This window comes from Theobroma cacao, chromosome 2 (genome assembly GCF_000208745.1).
Source record: "Theobroma cacao cultivar B97-61/B2 chromosome 2, Criollo_cocoa_genome_V2, whole genome shotgun sequence".
Taxonomy (NCBI): domain Eukaryota; kingdom Viridiplantae; phylum Streptophyta; class Magnoliopsida; order Malvales; family Malvaceae; genus Theobroma; species Theobroma cacao.
The window spans coordinates 31,409,860-31,429,462 of NC_030851.1; the positions used below are offsets into that span (position 1 = coordinate 31,409,860).

General features: G+C 35.6%; 2 protein-coding genes across 3 annotated transcripts; one reads left to right on the forward strand and one right to left on the reverse strand.

Annotated features, from left to right (window-relative positions):
• On the forward strand, window positions 4,380-11,677 carry LOC18609420 (threonine--tRNA ligase, mitochondrial 1). Its single transcript, XM_018116410.1, has 19 exons — window positions 4,380-4,907; window positions 5,007-5,066; window positions 5,548-5,637; window positions 5,972-6,046; window positions 6,156-6,284; window positions 6,378-6,467; window positions 6,843-6,931; window positions 7,016-7,112; window positions 7,201-7,287; window positions 7,463-7,547; window positions 7,829-7,923; window positions 8,221-8,253; window positions 8,343-8,429; window positions 8,849-8,941; window positions 9,681-9,773; window positions 9,879-10,100; window positions 10,849-10,920; window positions 11,108-11,179; window positions 11,357-11,677. Exons 1-19 carry the CDS (start codon window positions 4,425-4,427, stop codon window positions 11,450-11,452), a joined length of 2,148 nt encoding a protein of 715 aa, XP_017971899.1. The 5' UTR covers window positions 4,380-4,424; the 3' UTR covers window positions 11,453-11,677.
• LOC18609421 (truncated basic helix-loop-helix protein A) lies at window positions 13,219-15,368 on the reverse strand. 2 transcript variants are annotated; one of them, XM_018114505.1, is made up of 7 exons: window positions 15,135-15,368; window positions 14,875-14,925; window positions 14,613-14,786; window positions 14,382-14,493; window positions 14,240-14,281; window positions 14,098-14,154; window positions 13,219-13,996 (listed from the first exon to the last, which is right to left on the reverse strand). In XM_018114505.1, the coding sequence occupies exons 1-7, from the start codon at window positions 15,269-15,271 to the stop codon at window positions 13,490-13,492; spliced, it is 1,080 nt and encodes a 359-aa protein (XP_017969994.1). In that variant the 5' UTR covers window positions 15,272-15,368; the 3' UTR covers window positions 13,219-13,489. The 2 variants fall into 2 exon arrangements, with proteins under 2 accessions (XP_017969994.1, XP_007044586.2); XM_007044524.2 differs by having other exon boundaries at window positions 14,388-14,493; window positions 15,135-15,367.

A 19,603-nucleotide genomic window follows, 5' to 3' on the forward strand; every position in this document is an offset into this window, starting at 1 on the left:
CAACTACTTACAGCCCAAGGTTTAAGAGGTGTGGTCACCTTGACGGCCTCCTTATGGCGATCATGAAACCAACATTGGAACATGTCTCTAATGAATTCGATTATAATAGTGATTGGCATTTTTCTTGCCTACTTGAGGCATAAGTTAACACATTCCGTAATGTTGGATGTCATGAGTTAGTATCATTTTATCGGTGACCGTGCATGTGCCCATTTCGTAAGGCCTATTCTCATAAGATCGAAGTGGGCTCCCACGTGAATCTACTTCAACTGGTTCATATGTTTGTTGAAATTGGATACCTTGTAGCAGTTTTGAGCAAGGGTGAAAATTGTTGAAACGTCATCGTGCTTGAACCTATTTTTGAAGTTTTCTTCAAGTGGTAACCGCATAGACCATAGTGCGCATCTGGGTACGCGTTTTGGATTGCCTTCTTAATGCCAAGATGTTAATGAAAAATGAATATTATGTTTTTAGGACAACAAACCGCATGACGCGGCTTGGTAAAAAACCACGTCCACAAGTCTTCGTCCTTAACGTTGGCCCAATGCCAAATGCAACAAAATATATGCACTTGTTCACGTCTTTGTAGACAACAACAAATAGAACACCCCTGAACCTGCCTTTCTTATGTGTGGCATCAATATCAATTACAAACTCTATTACAACCTGTACGATCAGAAACAATATTTGAATCATTGTGCCTCATCAATAACCACTGTTGTAACTATATTAGGATTTTCACATTCCAATATATGCAAATACAAGGGTAGAAGTTAAAATGACTTTTTTGGGGGACTGAAAATAAGCCTTTCTACATACTCTTTTGTTTGCCAAGCCTTCCCATACAAGCATTCCAATCTCCATCGAATCCTCATCTCACTGATTATGTCCTTAGGTCTCAATGCTACTCCATTAGCCTAAAGCTAGGGGGACATAACTTCACCAATTATCTTCATACTCATTGTTCAAAACTAACCTTGCAAACCATCGATAGGACACGTGTGTACCTTGTGGAAAGTGTAAACTATAATCTCTTTTCAAGTAACTTGGTTGTACGCACAACGAACTTGCATGCCTTTTCCTTATAAGTAAACTCAAAACGAGCCAAACATGGCCTTTCAACTCTTATCTCGAACTAGTCTTTTAGTGTCAACATGTTCAAAGCTCTTTCAATTCAGCTTTGGAAGAAAACATTTTCCTCGGTATAAGCGGTCATCGATTGATGTGGACTGCTCGATGGTAATTGTTTGGAAGGAGAACATATCTGCACTTGGAATAAGCCATGTATGATATACCCTTGCATTTACCCTTTCTTGATCATTATCATCGAGTAATGTTTCAAGTGAATGAATCATGTTGTCACTAGCAATGGGGTTATTGCATATAGGGTCATCGCACTGAAAATCTCCCAAATCTACACCTCCGACATGTTTTGTACCACTTTCAACATGATTGCAACTTGGAATATCATTGTCGTTACCCCAATTATCGTTTAAACTTTCATCATGCTTGCCATTAGGCGCACCATCAAAATTGTCAACAAAGCTATCTTTACTAGCAAGAAACCAATAGTCTTCACCTTGATCAAATGTCGTCTCATCCTCGAGCGTCGCAATGTCATTTGAAAATGGCATTAGACCCTCTACAGTATCACTCAATAATTGCATTGGTTGGATAGAAGCAAGTAACTAGTTTGATGCACATGTTTATCAGAATTGTGCAGCCAATTGTTGTGAGAATGTCATGTGTGTACTAGGTTGCACAAACTCATGTGCATACATCCATGGTGATTACCATTATTGTGGGTTAGTGATGAAATAGTGTGGTATATATGAAGTAGTGTAAATCAAAATTCGATTGAGGTGATTACCACGTTGAACAGCTTGTTCATGTGGCATAACATTTGTATGTCATTCCTTAATGATGACTTACACTGCTGGAACATTCCTCTGCTCTAACAAAATTAACGCAACATCCTTGTCATCCTTGATAACTGGGTGTGATAGCTCTTCTGGTATACTGATCAATGCATGTAGCTCGATTTCATGGTTCTGTGAGTCTACCCCAACAACATCTTTAACAAGTTTCATTAGGCTCGTAAACAACAAATCACTCATAACTCCTCGCATTCATGACCCACCATCTTTGTAATATGCCATTGACTTAATAACCATTGTGTCTTATCACAAGTCACACACACCGTTAAAATTTTAAAAAAATAAGTGTCAAAATCAATTTATCAAAAAGTTGCTACGTGCCATGTTCTAAAATTTTGCTACATGCCATGTTGAAAACATGTTGTTCTTACACGCCATGTTAAAAAAAAATTTGTAGGTTTGTTGTTGATACCACCATTTGCCACCCTACAGAATTTGATTTTTATCTCATGCTAAAGTTCAAGTAAACTAGGCTTGCCTTTTAATATTATGATATGCTTATCCTGTCTTATACTAGTTTTTTCCTCGCCATACAAGATATGGTAGTGAGTGGGCTTGCTTTTTCCTTGCATAACAAAAAGGGTTATTTTCAAACCCATTCATTGCCAAGTATTGTATGATGAAAGCAAGTTTACTGCAGACAGCTTGCAAGTACTTAAACAATTTATGTTACACGTAATGGGTTTATATCTTTCTCTATAATTTGTAAAATCAAATCAATTTATCAACAAGTTGTTACTTGCCATATTCTAAAACTTTGCTACACGTAATGTTGAAAAAATACTGTTATATGTCATATTAAAAAAAAAAAAGTTATTATACACCATGTTAGAAAAAAAGTTGTTACATTTACACGTTATGTTCAAAACAATTTTGTTGTACGTCATGTTTAAAAACAGTCTGCTACACGCTGTTTTGAAAAAAAATTTCTACATGTCAAGTTCAAACATTTTGCTACACACATGTATAGACAAATTTTATGACGCACCTTGTACAAAAACATTTTGTTACATGCCATGCCATGCTTCATAGATTTTTTTACAAGCCAACTGCATTAGAGCTGGCGAAAGAAAGCTAAGAGGGCATTTAATTTGTCTGTATGGCGGGAAGGAGAAATCAAGAACTTAATTTATCTAAAGTGGTTTTAAGGGCATTTTTATTATCTCATGACTAAAATTGGATAAAAACAATTAAGTTTATATTAAAAGCTATTTCTAAAATAGACTTAAGAGGTTGATCATATTTTTACAATTTGTTCTTGCTTTTATTTGTAAACTTGTATTGGAGCATTTAAGAAAGTGATTTTTTATGTCAAACAAACTCAAGCTCAGCCTGCTGTCCCTCAGTGTATTTTCATAAACAAAAGCATGCATATGGTTTCACAGAGATTTAAAGAACATTTGGGCGTTTGGCTATTTCTTAACAGCACGAGTGTTTAGTGGACTGGAACAACCTTGCAGCCCAAGGTAACAATTAACAGATGAAGTAGAATTATATGCTTAGTGGCCAAGCCCGACAAAGCCCTTTTCCATTTTTAAAGCTCCAATTTGCCATCAAGATTCAAGAGCAGCTTATGGTATCCTTGTTTATCTGCCGGCGCAAATCAACAAGTCTAAACTGCTTTGCGCATTACATAGTTCCATATGTTTTTTAAAGCATTTTTAGCTCTGTTTCGGCAGCTTTTGGTTAGCTTAATAAATTGGATTAGTGATTAAGTGTGCCACCCAAGGTACTACTCACAATAAATTTGGTCTGCTGTTGCTTCGTACCCACGCCATAGAAACTCAATATTGTTTTTAACTGAACTTTTACCCCAAGCTTAACGAAAATGAGTAAGGAGCAAGCGTTTCAGTCATTTTAAAAGAAGAGCTTGTTCACGTTTAATCCAAATTTTATAATTTTATTTTGAGTTAAATAAATTTTTATAATAATTGATAAAAATATTATTTATTATTTTATGTTATATAATATTAACGTAACATATTGACATATAACAATGATAATGATATAGCTTGGTGAGAATGACATGATGATGTATAATTTTTCATCATCTATATAGTGTCACATCATTTTTATATGATATAAAATAATAAATGATATTTAATTAATAGTAATAATAATTAATCTATCATTAATAATAAAAAACTTATTTAATTTAAAATATATATATAAAAATTTAATTAAAAGTTATTGTTTATTTAATTTTTTTAAAATAATTTAAAATTTTTATAAATATTATATTTGATTTTCAACTAAAAATAATATTTACATACAAGTAATTACAAATTTCACCCAATTGTGAATTTATATATGAGATTGTCAAACAACTCTTCCATATAGTTTATTTAATTTGTAGGATGAAGGAACTAAAATTTCCTTCATTTAACATAGCTGATACCCCTAAAAAAATACACTATAAAACCCTAAACCTCCATAGCTGAAAAAATTTAATAAACGCTCAGAAAAGAACAAATCCCTTTGTGTTCTATGCTATGCACTCTCTCTTCTACTCTCCGCCGTTCCATTTCTCCCTCTTCTTCTCAGCCAGCTCTCTTCCTCCTCTCTAAACCCTCCTCCTCTCTCCGCCTATTCTCCGCCTTGACCATGGCTTCTTCTCATCCCAAAGACGAAGCCTATCTCAACCAAGTCATCGAGAAGCGCATCAAAATCTTCCAATCCCTCCAGTCTCAACAGCAATCTCATCTTCAGTCCCTCCCGCACGAACCAATCAAGATCACTTTGCCTGATGGGTCAGTTAAGGAAGGGAAGACATGGGTTTCATCCCCTATGGATATTGCCCAGGGAATTTCCAAGAGTTTGGCTGCCAATGCCTTGATTTCTTCGGTCAATGGGGTTTTGTGGGATATGAATAGGCCTTTGGAAGGTGACTGTGAGCTTAAGATTTTCACTTTTGATAGCGATGAAGGTCGTGATACTTTCTGGCACTCTAGCGCTCACATTCTTGGTCAGGTAAAATGGGAATTTTTTATCTGTTTGTTTTCATTTCATTCTTTGGTTGTTTGGTTTTTTTGGGGGATAACTTGCTTATTTGGATTGCTGGTTATGCAGTCTCTTGAGAGCATATATGGTTGCAAACTATGCATTGGGCCTTGTACCACAAGAGGGGAGGTACGTTAGTAGCTTGAGTCTTTGTTATGTTGGAAAAATGCTTCTTTGTACACAACTTTGTCTCTTACAATTATATGATAGTTATAAAAATTTGCACATCCGATAACTTTTTTGTTCCGTAAACACATTTGATACTTTTGTTGTGTAGGATACGCTAGTATGATTTTTTTTTTAAAAAAGAATTTCTGTGTCTTTGTATGCGAGTTTTGGAGAATTGGCGAAGAGATTGAATGATATTTCATATAGTTGGCTTTAGTCGGGATGAAGCATTATGGATTGTGATCATTGAAAATACTGTGCTTATTAGCTTGTGTGTTCCATATCAGTTTGATTGTTCACTTAAGCAGGCATTTGAAGATAATTTTGTGGTTTTAATTACTATTTGTTTTTTAGTTCTTTTCATCTTGATCCTTAAGTTGGTTTACCAAGATTTATTAGTTGTTAATTTACCTTCTTACAAGACAGTAATGTGGTGTTACAGGGTTTCTATTATGATGCATTTTATGGTGAATTGGGCTTGAATGAGGATCACTTCAAGCAAATTGAAGCTAGGGCATTGAAAGCTGTTGCGGTATTATTAATCTTCCTAAATGAGCGACTTCTTGCTTCTGATTGTTTTATCTATGGTCACATTAAACCAGTATCCATGTTCATTTGGTGTTTATACAGTAATTTTATTTTCCATGTTCCAGAGCTTCATGTTGAGTTAGTGCATATTGTAACACTTTTGGACTAGTCAGCTCATACCTGTTTCAAGGAAAAGTCAGGAGTTTTAAAATCATATTATAAATGTTGAGCAGTGGTTGTTTATGTTTTTTTTCATGCTCCTATTAATTGGGAATTTTGCTAGTAGTAAAACTCTTATTTCATGGTAGATTCTTTTCTTTTTTGGTATCTTGATGCAGGAAAAACAACCTTTTGAGCGCATTGAAGTGACAAGGGAACAAGCCATTGAGATCTTTTCCGAGAATAATTTTAAGGCAAGTTGAGTGGTGTTATTTTCAATTTTTCATATTAATTGAACTGATTCCTTTGTACACATATGTTTTTCCATTGTACTAATTTCTGCATTGATATTTTTATAATCAGGTTGAGATCATCAATGATTTGCCTGCAGACAAAACTATTACAGTATACAGATGTGGACCCTTGGTTGATCTGTGTCGTGGGCCTCATATTCCCAATACATCCTTTGTGAAGGCATTTGCATGTTTGAAGGTGACTACATGATATATCAAAGTTATGTTTTGGAGATATATGGATTAATCTTCACTACCATTTCCTGGTTTACTCACAAATTTTAATCTTCAGGCTTCATCAGCTTACTGGAGGGGAAACAAAGATCGTGAGAGTTTACAAAGAGTTTATGGGATATCTTATCCTGATCAGAAACGTTTAAAGGTGAAAAGATTTTTTCCTCCTTTGTTATGATTCTGGCTATGGGCTTCATTATTGTACTTGTGCTAGTTTTTCAATATTTTTGTGGTTTTAAATTTGCTTCATTTGTGGTTGTTGAAGCAATGATATAAGAGTATGATGCATAGAGAAATATATATATTTCTTTTATTATGATTCAAAGAATACAAAAAATCTGGAATCATAGCAAGAATTTCTTTTAGAAGTCAATTACTTGTATTAGGTTTACTTTAACATACCTAGACAAAAAATAGAGTTTAGGTACTTTTACAATAAAAGGAGATGTTCTCTAGTTTCATAGTATATTGATTGTCCTTACATAACATCTTTAGTTCTCATGAATGTTAATGTTTTTCCCAGGAATATATCCTTCAGCTCGAAGAAGCAAAGAAGTATGACCACAGATTGTTGGGTACAAAGCAGGAACTTTTCTTTTGTCACCCCCTCAGGTATGACATAACTTAATATGCTCAACACAAGCATGGTCAAGAATGTTTATGATGTTGGTTTTTGGCATCTTTGGTAACTTTCAGCCCAGGAAGTTGGTTCTTTCTTCCTCATGGAACTCGAATATACAACAAACTAATGGAATTTATACGAAATCAATATTGGAAAAGGGGATATCAAGAGGTTACAAGTCTTCTCTCTCTCTTTCTTTCAGTATATCAAACTATATAATCTGAATAATGAGTTAATAAAGTTGCATAATTTTTTTCAGGTTAAGTCACCAAACATGTATAATATGAATCTCTGGGAAACATCTGGTCATGCTGCAAATTATAAGGAGAATATGTTTTTGTTTGAGGTGAGATTTTGTGTAATTATAGAAGAAAAAAAGTAACTGATTTGTGTGGTTTTAATTGTAGAGTGAATCTTTATGTGCATTTCCTAGGAATCTAAAATGATGTGTTAAAAGGATATTTTCAGTATTTAGATCTCCTGTTATGTTCCTTTTAAATGATGTTCTGTTACTTACACAGATTGAAAAACAAGAGTTTGGACTGAAACCTATGAATTGCCCAGGCCACTGCTTAATGTTCCAGCACAGAGTTCGTTCTTATAGAGGTCAGTTGCATCTGTATGTTTCTTTAAAAATATCTCCTAATTCTGTGCTAGAAGATGATGGTACTGCTTCCTACGGAAGCACGCTTTCCCTTGTTTTTGTCTATCATTGTTTAATATGTGAACAAACATTAGCCTTAAGAATGTGCTTATTTAAATTGTAATTTTTTTGAAAGCATTTTTTGAGTCATATGGTTGTCAGCTGTAGTTAATGCTGATTAAGGTGATTCATTTTGTCATCTCTGGCTTCACAGCAATGTTCTCATACTGATTAATTCATGCAGAACTACCTCTTCGCCTGGCTGATTTTGGTGTCTTGCATCGTAACGAGGCTAGTGGGGCGCTGACCGGGTTAACTCGTGTCAGGAGGTTTCAGCAGGTACCCTGAAGTTAGGTGTAAACTTTTGAGATCATGCTCCTTGCTAACTCTCTGTACCTTTGTTTTGCTAAATATTAAATGTCAATTTTGGTCTACCATAATTAACTGCTGTGTGGAAACTTCTTTGTTATTTTTTGGACTTAAGTTGGAAGAAGTCTTTATTCAGATCTTATACATTTTGGTTGCTTAGTCATGCTAGTTAAACAAGCTTCTTTGGCAACCTCATGAACTGTATTTGGTTAATGGTGGATGTTCTTTTCCCCCCTTTCTGTGACATTAGTCTTCATATTGTTTCAGGATGATGCCCACATTTTCTGTAGGGAATCTCAGGTGAGGTGCCTTTAAATTGTAAGTTACAGAATTGTGAAATATTTTAGCTCCCTATTTCCTTTATAACGCATGTTTTACCTTTTTTTCAGATAAAGAAAGAAGTAAAAGATGTCCTGGAGTTCATTGACTATGCTTACTCTGTGTTTGGGTTTACTTATGAGCTGAAGTTATCTACGGTATGATAAGCTCTATTTACTCCAAATTTTAGAGATTGGAGTTAGTTTTTTCAGATTTCCAGGGAATCTCAGTTCAAGATAATAATCAAAGTTGGAATAAGTATTAGTGAACTGGAAATCTGACTTGGTGGATCATTGGTGTATATCTTGAGATGGTATACTTATAAAACCACTTATGGTATGTTGAATTTTCAATGAATTTTTTTCTTTTAACATTTTAAGTATTTCAATATATTTTGGTAAAAATCGTTTTCAAATAGAGACCTAATATTTCTACATGCATCAAGTTATATTCTTCAATTCATTTTGTAGTATTAGGACTTGAAGACTCATGATGACTTATTTATGTTGTACTTATGCTTGGGTGTATTCTAGGATGAAATTTTTTATTTAGTGTGTTACAAATATTTGAATTGTAGAGGCCAGAGAAATACCTCGGCGATTTGGCAACTTGGGAGAGAGCTGAAGCTGCTCTTACAGAAGCCTTGAATGAGTCTGGGAAGCCATGGCAGGTCAGTTTTCTATTTAACACCTTCATATAGTCAATATTTACGGTTATTCACCCCATAGATTGTTTCAGAATTAATTGCTGTGGATAACAAATGAGAAAATTTTGCTTCAGCTTACAACCACCATTAAGCGTACAGTCTATATTTGTTTTCCTAAGAATGTGGCATGACTATACCAATATAAATGCACATAAAAATGCATAGAGTTTCATCAATTTTTTGGCCTTAATGGGTTATTGCTCAAGTCAAATATTAGTTCAAGCTTAAGATTAAATGGGATTTCAAATTGTGACCAGCTACTTGGCTGGAATGTTTGAGCCAAAATGGAGAGTACACCAAGTGTGTTTGTTGTGCTGCTCCGTATTCTTCTCTTGTATTTGGCATCTTTTTATGAGAAAAGCTGGTTTCATGATTTTGTGTATTTCATTCACACTGCATTGTTTTCTGTTTGAAGAATGTGATCTTAAATTTTTTTTCTCAAATGAGAAGTCAATTTGAATAAAATTTTGTAAGTTGAAAATTCGAAGTGCTCTTATTGAGGTAGACTGATTTGTCTAATTAAACAAACAGTGGAATTCTCTATTGCTAAGAGAAGAGAAAATCTTGCATGTTTGGCTTGCATGTTGTGATCTATTTGTTGTGCTTTATATTCTCCGTTTTATATTTAAGGACTATTTTATGTTGCCATCCATTTTACCAGGCTATTGTCTAGATGCTTATACTCGAGAGTCATGTTGTACAGATAAATGAAGGAGATGGGGCTTTTTATGGTCCAAAGATAGATATTAGTGTATCTGATGCTTTAAATAGGAAATTTCAATGTGCAACATTACAGGTTTGTGATTTTCAATTGTGTTTCATCTTCTTCTTTGTCTCCACTGTCTAATTTGTTGTAGTTTTACGATAATTATCACTTATTAGTTGATGCCCTTTTTTGCAGCTTGACTTCCAACTTCCTGATCGCTTCAAGTTGGAGTACTCAGCGGAGGATGAAGCCAAGAGGGAGAAACCTGTTATGATACATAGAGCTATCCTGGGTTCTGTTGAGCGTATGTTTGCTATATTGTTGGAGCACTACAAAGGAAAATGGCCCTTCTGGCTTAGTCCACGCCAAGCTATTGTTTGCCCTGTGTCAGCAAAGTCCCAGGATTATGCAAGAGAGGTAGTCTACTCTAGCAGTATGCTCCTTAGCTTGTTTGTTGACCTCTATTTTGTCTTCATTTTTTCATTTTTCGTTGCCAACCTTATGAAAGTTATTGGTGCGTCTACATGTAATCATTATATATGATATCTTAAAATTCTATGGATTTTCTTCTGCATTCTGGCATGGTGGTTTCCCCTGTATTGGATCAGAATTTTATTTTTTGCGTGGTTGCATGCTACTTGTACTTGAAATTGTCAAGGTAAGCTTGGCATAGCAAATACATCATCTCCCTCATTTTACAATTTCAAATCATGACCATGATGGTAATTTTCGTCTCTTGCTTTGATGTGTTTGTTGTTAGCAGTTAAATGTCTTTATATCTAATCTTGAGGATCAGTTTTTCTGTTATTTTCTTATTTTTGATGTTTAACTTCATTATGTCATGACTCATGAGGCATTATATATGTTGTTCTGAAGTCTTCATATGAACTTGCCAAAGTAGAGAATTGATTACTTGCTTGAGGAAAATTCTGAGAGCAAAGTTGTATATCTTAGATGTGGGTGAAAACTATTTAAAACAGGACCTTGCATTTTTTATCTTACTAAGGATATGGTTGCCAAGTAGAGCACAATGTCATAATAGGATATTAGGATCCGTTTAGCTGACCGACAGAGTGGGAGAAGGCTTAGTTTGTTGTTGATTCGTGAATACTTTGTTATGCTTCAGTCATTGATGCCAACGTTATCTCTTCTTTCATTTTCATAGGTTCAGGAGCAGATTCATGGGGCTGGTTATTATGTAGATGTTGATTTGACTGATAGAAAGATCCAGAAAAAGGTGCAACGACTGGCATCCTCAATAATATTGAATTTCAATGATTTAGCAGTCATGTCATAAGCTCTCTCAGTTTCTACAGAAAGTTAGGCTTTAGAATGAAGCCACAGTGTCATTGATGACTATCATACGTTATCAATCTCGTTTTGGACTGAATTATTTGCACTTGTTTCACCTTTTCACATTGCAGGTACGAGAAGCTCAGTTGGCACAATACAACTATATATTGGTTGTTGGGGAAGAGGAAATGAATACTAAACAGGTTTGTCTATCCGAAGCAATTGAATAGATTTGGGTACCTTTTTGCATTGCGAATGAAAATTTCTTTTTCATTCCTCACTGTTCATTTTTTTTTTCTTTAATTAGACCTATGCTTGGTTAGCAGTAAATTGTCATGTCTCCCTCCCTTAATTGTCATGTATGCCTGAAATGTTTTCAGGTGAGTGTACGGGTAAGGGATAAGGGAGATCTCACTTCAATGAGCATAGAGGGCCTACTCCAACACTTAAAGGATGAAATTGCAGCTTTTCATTAGGATGGACGTGTTGTTGGATTCTATTATTGCACCCTGATATGTGATTTGGTGGATATCTCATTGATGGTGACATTGGTTTCCATGATCAATACCATTTTTGTATTTGTATTCTTTTTTTTTTTTTTCTATTTAAATTTAACATGGTATAACAAATTGTTTTTGATGGATCACCTGCGCAGTGGGTTTTAATTTTTGATAAAATTATTGTTTGGTCAACTGTTGAAATACTTTTGTGGGCAGCTAACTGGGCCTCTCTCCCTCCCTCCCTCCCTTTTTTATTGTGAGAGAATAACAGGATAACCGTCACCTGCTGCATTTTGAAGGAAAATCATGCATTTAATTAAGAACCATTGGATGATAAAATGCATGCAATGTAAATTCCAGCCCTTACATCAAATTCTAATGCATCCTCCCTCCTCGGTAAGCCTAGAGAAGACCTGTTATGTTTTATGCTTTACATCTTTATTTATAGTTTGGAAGTTGGGTCGTTTATTGAGAGAACTCTACACCTGTTTCTTCTGTTTAGGCATCTGATACGAGCCATATTTATTACCACAAAAAAGGACAAAATCCCCTATATGCTTCTCTGCCTTACTGGGGCGTTATCATCTCCCTCCTTTCTCTCCTCCACGGTTCGAAATACTAAATTTTACAGCATGGCAGGATTTTAATATCTGTAAACCTGATCTCACCTGATCATCATAAACAGGAATTTTTTTTTTTCTCACTATACCTTCGGTTTCTATTTTACTACTGTTTTTGCAAATTTCTATTTTTGGCCTTTGAAAGCAAAAAAAGTGCATTAAAATATGAATTCAAATATTTTCTAAGGATTAAGTAAAAACCCTTTTTTTTTTTTCTAAATTTCAATAAAGTTTGAAATTATTTAAAATGTAAGAAATTTGATTTTTGTACGACACAAGAATGTATGGTTTTACTATGTTTAATGTATATTTGAAAAAATTTTACAAACTATAAAAAAAATTCAAATAAATATTTATTCTTCTATTAAATTCAATCAAACGTTTAATACTTTTTGAAACAAATAAATTTTTATGATTAACATTATTAATTGTAATTAATTAAAATTTTATTTGTCATTTTATATTCATGTGGCATTGATATGGTACAGACATGGCATTTATGTGTCAATGTTGACATAGAGGGTAAAAATGTTATACAACTATGCTATTATACCAAATCAACCTTACACGTTATTAATATTCATTATGACATGTCAGTATACCACATTAGCGCAATGTGATATCAAAGGACAAGTGACATTTTGAGAAATAATAGTTAGTTAACTATTAATTATAAATAAAAATTTATTTAATTTAAAACAAAAATATAATAGTTTAATTAAATATAATAAAAAAATAAAAATTACTTAAATTTTATAATAAGCTTTATAAGATAAGGTTGAAGAAAGAAAAGAAGAAAATGAATGCAATCATCCGGGGGGGAGCCTTATACTTTTCCTCCAAATGAATAAAGCACATGAATCTTGGGCATTCTGGATATTTTCAAACAGTTAGCCCTGGTCATTAGGAAACTAATGAAGTCTTTTACTTCATTTTCTAATTAAAAGTTGGTTAGTTACCACTCATTTGATATGTGATTTACCAGAAGGCAGTGCATATGAGTGTGTGTCGTAAGCGATTCTCCATAGCCAACAGTCTCCTACTCCTACCTCTCTTGTCAAAGCTGCGTTACATGTCCATGTGTAAGCTATGCCGTTGCAATGCAGAAGTAAAGTAAAATCCTCTTAACAATCATGTAACATGGAGGTTCATATATATGAATGGCTGCAAGGTTATAGATCAATGATATTATATACTTACTAGGAATCTAGGGCTAAAGCCAGCTGCATCGTCTATCTAACAAAGCTGCTAACTAAAAGCTTAACTTAGTAGAAACACCCAAGGAAACAGAAAGCAAAAAAGTTGGCTAACTTGAACGTTAGAGAAATCAATGCGCTGATCCCTGCACAATCTAATTGTAGGACTAGGCTATATGTGATATATCTCTCATACATCAAAATCCACTGTTGGGCCTGCCGCTTGTTACGTTCAGATCTTGGTGATGATGAAAATGCTGTTGACGACGATAAGCAGAAATGGAGCTGCTACTTTCACCCACATCCTGTTCAGGCCTATACTCTTCATCGATTTCTTCTTTGGCCACTTTCTCCATCCCAATGTATTCTACAGGCCTTTGTGATGATAAGAACTGTGACTCTGACAGCGGCTGTGATTCGCAGTACCCGGAAGATTGCGGTGGTACGACTGATGGGAGCTTGGAGAGAAGGGCTTCAAGGCTGCTCATGGAGGGGGTTATCTTCATTGGCTGATTGAAGTGGTCATAGAATTCAGTTGGTGGTGCAATTGTCGCTGGGAAGTGCCATGCTTCTGGCGTGCCATACCCATCTACTTTAAAAGGGTAAGCAGAAGATGATGGGTGGGGCAAAAGTACTCCGGGAATGCTTTCAATGTAGCTGAATTTCTTTCTTAGTAGAACTACATAACTCAGGTCTTCAATTACCTTTTGCATAATGAGAAAAAATGAAAATATATGGTACTGTCAGTGAAACATTACAGCAAAGCAAGTTGTGTGTGAGCTTCATAGAGAGAGAGAGAGAGGACCTTGTTAACAGCTCCTAATTGGACAACACCTTCTCTAACCGCAATCAAGGCTATGGTCTGCAGCAAAGATATTCAAGTCAAAGCAAGTAAGTAGATCTACCCAAACTCTTCAGAGTTTTGTAATGTTTATGGTGTTATATACCTTTATACCGGCCTGGAACTGTGCCTCCCATGTCCTAGGATGCTACAGGAAAGAATTTAGTGAGAAAAGAGACATATTTTTCGGCTAACAGGTGGAACGTGAGATGACCAACTGGTGTAAGCATGGATGGGAAAACATTTACGCTTACTGAGTCTGCCGAGTTATGCCATGCTGACAAGAAGTTGATTTCCTGGTCATTTGGTTCTTTGTATATCCACTTGTGACTATGATCTGCAGCCACTTTTCCTATCAAACTGACCATGTAAAAAAAAAAAAATCAGTTTGCTTGAAATGTTATCTACAGTTAATTGAAGTAACTCACAAAAATTTCAACATCAGAGTGATCAAAGGTCAAGGCACATCAATTTCTCACCCTTCTCCATAGTTGTAGATTTCGTGGGACATCTTGAAGAAAAGCTCTGGTTGCAGTCCTTGATAGTGTTGAAACTCACAACTGCCATAGACCGAGGACCCAGTACAGTCTCCGGAGTTGATTTCAGCTGCTGAAGCAGCAAAGTTGCAGAAACCATCTTCCCAAACTAATATCCTGCGATTTGTAGTATGATAGTGTTAACAAAATAAGGATCAACTATGCATGGCATATCATCACTATAAAAAAACTAAAAAAAGTGTACCAGTTCCTCCTGTTTCCTCTGGACCTGTCATAAGCTGCTTGACCATCCCATCTATCATCAAGTAAAAACAATTATATTACGAAAAGGCATAATAAATTATAAATTAGTAAGAGATTTTGACATTTTTATTCTTTATCTACGGAATGAGTCAGACATATTAGATCCTTTCTCTTGGAAGAAAAGGAAACCTACTACTAAGTACTAACGAGAAAGAAAAGGAAGCCTATAGTGTTTTCTTAGCTGGCTTTATGCTTCCTTACTTGGGTGGTGGATAATTTCTAGGTAAGATCCTCCAGAAGACTGCATAAACCCACTGAGAGTTCTCATGAATGCACAAGCTTCTTAGTGTGTGTTGAAGGAGATGAGTAACAGCTAACGGGCTGAGATGTTCCTCCATCAATTCTTCACAGTTTGCAGACCCTCTCTTTCCTTCTTTTTCCCTCTCTTCTCCCCTCTACTGTTATCTTTCCTTAAAAGAAGGGAAACCCCAACATCTTAACCTCCTTTATATAAGCAAACCAACATGGAAATGTCACATTTATACCTCTATCTCGCCGTGTTACTGTATTGTATTTAATCATGCTTTAAATTTTACCAAAATGATTTTGAGGCCCCACGCTTTGGCCTGCTCGGTTCCCAACGGTCTCTTTATCAATCCTCCGTTCAAAACTGCTGTCCAGTACTTCCTTTTCCTTCTCTCTCTCTCTCTCTCTCTATCTCTTTCTACCCTTATCCCAATAATGAAATACTACTATCAAAGACAGACCAAACCTTATTATTCTTAGGCTACATCATGAGTTTGCTCCATTTCTCCGAGGACCCGTATCTTTCTCTTCAACCCCAATGTGCATTTTCTTTTCTTGCCTTTCTGACACATCAAGGTATTACCACTCATTTCAGTCCCAGGAAAACTTATTTCCACCTTCTCTATTTATTCACTCTCAATGTCAAGCTGCTACTCCGTTGAATTTTATCAGAGCATGTTAATTGTTCATGTAGGTTAGTTCTCTCTCTCTCTCTCTCCATTTTTATCACCATCATTTTGGTACGTCCAAGTGTCCGTCTATATGGGGCATATCAACAACCAAATGTTATCACACTTTATTACTTTTTCTACGACAAATATGAATGCAAGATTAAATAGTTTCGTGATTTGCGTGAGGTTTGTGTGTATTTCTTAATTACCATGTATTCGTAACTTTTATGCTTTCAGATTCATGAATGCAAAGAGGGAATGAGCTGGGAAGAAGTGTGACTATGATTGACGCGGTTTTCGGTTGTGATTGTGGTATTTTAAAAGAGAAACGTCAAATTTTGCTGCTACTCTCAGTACTTTGTAACGCACATATATAAGAATACGCATGGTGAGAAGAGATGATATATTTATATTGCTGCAGGCCTGCATGACTTCACAAATTGTCAATTGTATGCCATATATCTGCCACATTCATATAACACGAAAGTGTGTATAGATTGTAAGCCTGAAAACAAAGGACCCCACCCTTGGAAGTGCTATAGCACAAAAATCACATGATTCTATTGATTTCTTGACAGATCCAATAAGTGGTCTGTTTGACTAGCATTGGATGGAGACATATTATTGTAATTTTGATAGATGGACCTTCGAGCTGCCACTCAAGAAGAGGTCCTATTGATAGGAAATTCAGATAATGGAGACCTCTGAAATGGTTTAAGGTAAATCGATGTTAGAAATAAACCAATCAGGGTTTGAAATGTTGAGTTGCAGTAATACGGTAATTGATCATCCGGCTGCTTCACAATCAGTTTTGTACGCTTGACATACACGGACATTGATGCAAAGATGCACGAGACCCAGTGTACTTTCTAGTAGTAGATTTCATCCTCAGGTAGAAAAGATTTTCATTAGTTTGGGATCTATCTTTCCCTTTCTTTCTCTCTCTAGTCTGCAGTTACATGATGACTAAAAGGAGCTTTCAGTGCTTTCATTTCACCTTCCTGACACCAAGAAAGTTTTGACAGACAATTATACTCTTGTCTTTGACCGTCTGTTTATGAGAAAGTGAGATCATTAGCCTTGTAATCAGCCTATAATTCACCACATTATCATCAACCAGCTAGCATTTGTCACCCCTTCATTTCTTGATAGCGATAGGCATTGCTATCTACTTGTATATATTGATATATACTCCTATTGGCTTTGCCCTCTGGCTCCTTCGAGGGCAAATTAGTGTTAAAGATGGGGTTATAAATAGGTTCTGTTATTGTTGTTGTTTAAAGTTTTGTAGTGCATAAATGTACGGTCCCTTTGCAAGGTAAAAACAGCAAAGTTGGGGACAGCCTCTGATGGCTTGATGGCAGCAAAAGCGATATGCCGGGGCTCCCAAGTGAAACTAGCTTTGGATTTTACTGATGAGGGGTGATTGTTCTAGTGCTATATTATATTGGTTCTTTCTCTTACTTTATACTAGTATATGATTTTCTTTTCTTTTTCCATTTTGTGTGTGTGTGGAATATAATTGGGAAGAAGCTAGTATGGGAGAAAAGAGTGGCACAAGAGCCTTGGGTCAAGATAACAGGTGTTGAAATGCCCCATCCCTTCTTCCATGAAGGAGGTGGAATCTCTGCTCTTCCCATCCTTCCCAATGTCCCAATTTGTATTAAAAAAGTATTTTAAAATCTAACAAAGAACCAAAACAATCAATAAAGAAAGACTGTAAGAGTGTTTATATATATAAAAATATATACAGTATAGATGTTTGCCTGATGAAGATTGATTATCAGACAATGAAACACAATCCAATAATGCATACTTGGAAGCAGGCAAATATCCCCATCCTCCCACAATTCTTGCCTTGTTGTTTACGAAATGAAGTTGGTATAGGATCAAAGAAGGGCAAAGGAGAGTCTAATTTAATTTGATATTGATTTGGAATGTTTGATGGTATATTATATAATAGATTACAGGTAGGGCTAGATTTCCTTTTCTTGCTTTTGAGAAACAGAGATACAAAGTTGAACTCACTTCCTTGGGTTTTTATTGGAAAGGGTTGGATATTGATATCGATGATGTCCAAAGATCTAAGTTTCAGTGTTTCTTGAAGTGATGAATTATCTTATCATCTAAACAAAACACTTTGTTTTCTACCTTTGTTGATTGATATAATAATATATTACAGTGTAAAATGTAATCCACATTTCCCAACAAACCTGCTAGCTCTTCCCAATCACTTGTGTATGCATGCATCTTCATGCATGCCATGCTTATGTGCCCACAGGATATGGCATGTTGTCCTGAGTAATGCGGGCATTTCCCCTTTCCCAAAAAACGCAAGTAATGCAATGGCTTGAGTATTAGAAGGATTGGACAAGTTGATATATCTGTGTATATCTATCTATCTATCTATCTATATATATATATATATACTGCTTTAGGTTATGAGAGTGCTCACACTTCCCCCCCACCAAAGCAAGTGCTCAAGTGCCTAACCTTTACCTCCATTAGCTTCCTGGTCTTTTCACCTAGTGAAAAAAAATGGCTTAAATTAAACTTCATTAATACTTAATGATTGGTCAGCAGATGTACAACTCCGATCATCGATCTGTAACAACCACTATTAGTGGAACAACAATTTTGAAGCAGCTGTATGCCATGAAATGTAAATGTTTTTTTGATGGATCTAGCTAGCCCTCACCATTTGTATACAGTTAACTCAAAGTGTCCAACAAGCACGTTTTACATGATTAGGGATGCCCTACAGCAAAGATGTATGGGTGGGACAGGAAATTCTAAAGAAAGAGAGAAGTCTCCCAGAAGATGGTGAGTTGGAAGGGTAAAGAGGAAAACACGTAGAGATGTAATTTTCTAAAGAGGGAGCTAAACCTGGTCAAATGCATCAAAACAACTGGGAATTCTAACTTTCCAACACAGAGAAAAACTCCAAGACATCACGTGAAGCATCGTGGTCACTATCTAGGACCTAGAAAAGCTTGTGTATCCCACCCAAAACACTAAAGAAAAAATTTGAAAAAAAAAAGTTAAGAGAGAAGAGACTGAAAAAAAGACAGTCCTTTTTAGGCACTTTCTCTAACCTTTCCATCACTGTAAAACCAGTCTTTCCTTCAAAAAAGAAACGAGAAAAAACTTCAGTAACCCTTGACTTCCTGCCCACACCCAACTTTTTCCTTATCATCAACGTAGGAAAAAGACCACCTTATACAATATTGTACCACAAGGAGGAGCATAGCCTACATGCTCCCATCACAATAGGAAGCTGCCATTTAAATTCAGGCCCTAGGATAGAGTGACATGTAACCTAGTGGACAATTTATGCACGTCTGATCAATCAATTGATATTCTCACCTCAAAGTTGGGAGCAAATATTTCCATTTCTTTTTTCTGCTTTCATGCTGATATATAATAAAAAGGAAAGTGATCCATCGACTTTTAAGATCACCCACTTGAGTGGTCAATCTATTGGACGATGCAGATGATGGTCCACCTACCCTTATTGTGGATACAGATGTTCAAAACAAGATCTTCTCAATGAGAGCTTGTAAAGGTTTGGCCATTCCCTCCCTATGGACCCTATCACCATCCACTTCACTATCATCATCCATCAACATCACCAAACTAAAGTAGCTACACCAAACAACAAGAAGAAAAAGAGAGAAATTAAATCTCATGTTGTAATCACAATTCTTAAACATATATAACCCTTTTGTTTAGATCACATTCTTGTCACAAACA

Excerpts from the sequence above, each read along its gene's own strand:
- LOC18609421 (XM_018114505.1), bottom strand. The coding sequence starts at position 15,271 with ATGGAGGAACATCTCAGCCCGTTAGCTGTTACTCATCTCCTTCAACAC. Across the intron at positions 14,494-14,612 it reads ATCTACAACTATGGAGAAGG|TTTGATAGGAAAAGTGGCTG; the intron begins GTGAGAAATTGA and ends TTACATGGTCAG. Across the intron at positions 13,997-14,097 it reads AATTAGGAGCTGTTAACAAG|GTAATTGAAGACCTGAGTTA; the intron begins GTCCTCTCTCTC and ends ATTATGCAAAAG.
- LOC18609420 (XM_018116410.1), top strand. The coding sequence starts at position 4,425 with ATGCTATGCACTCTCTCTTCTACTCTCCGCCGTTCCATTTCTCCCTCT. Across the intron at positions 5,638-5,971 it reads GGGCATTGAAAGCTGTTGCG|GAAAAACAACCTTTTGAGCG; the intron begins GTATTATTAATC and ends ATCTTGATGCAG. Across the intron at positions 7,924-8,220 it reads GTGTCAGGAGGTTTCAGCAG|GATGATGCCCACATTTTCTG; the intron begins GTACCCTGAAGT and ends ATATTGTTTCAG.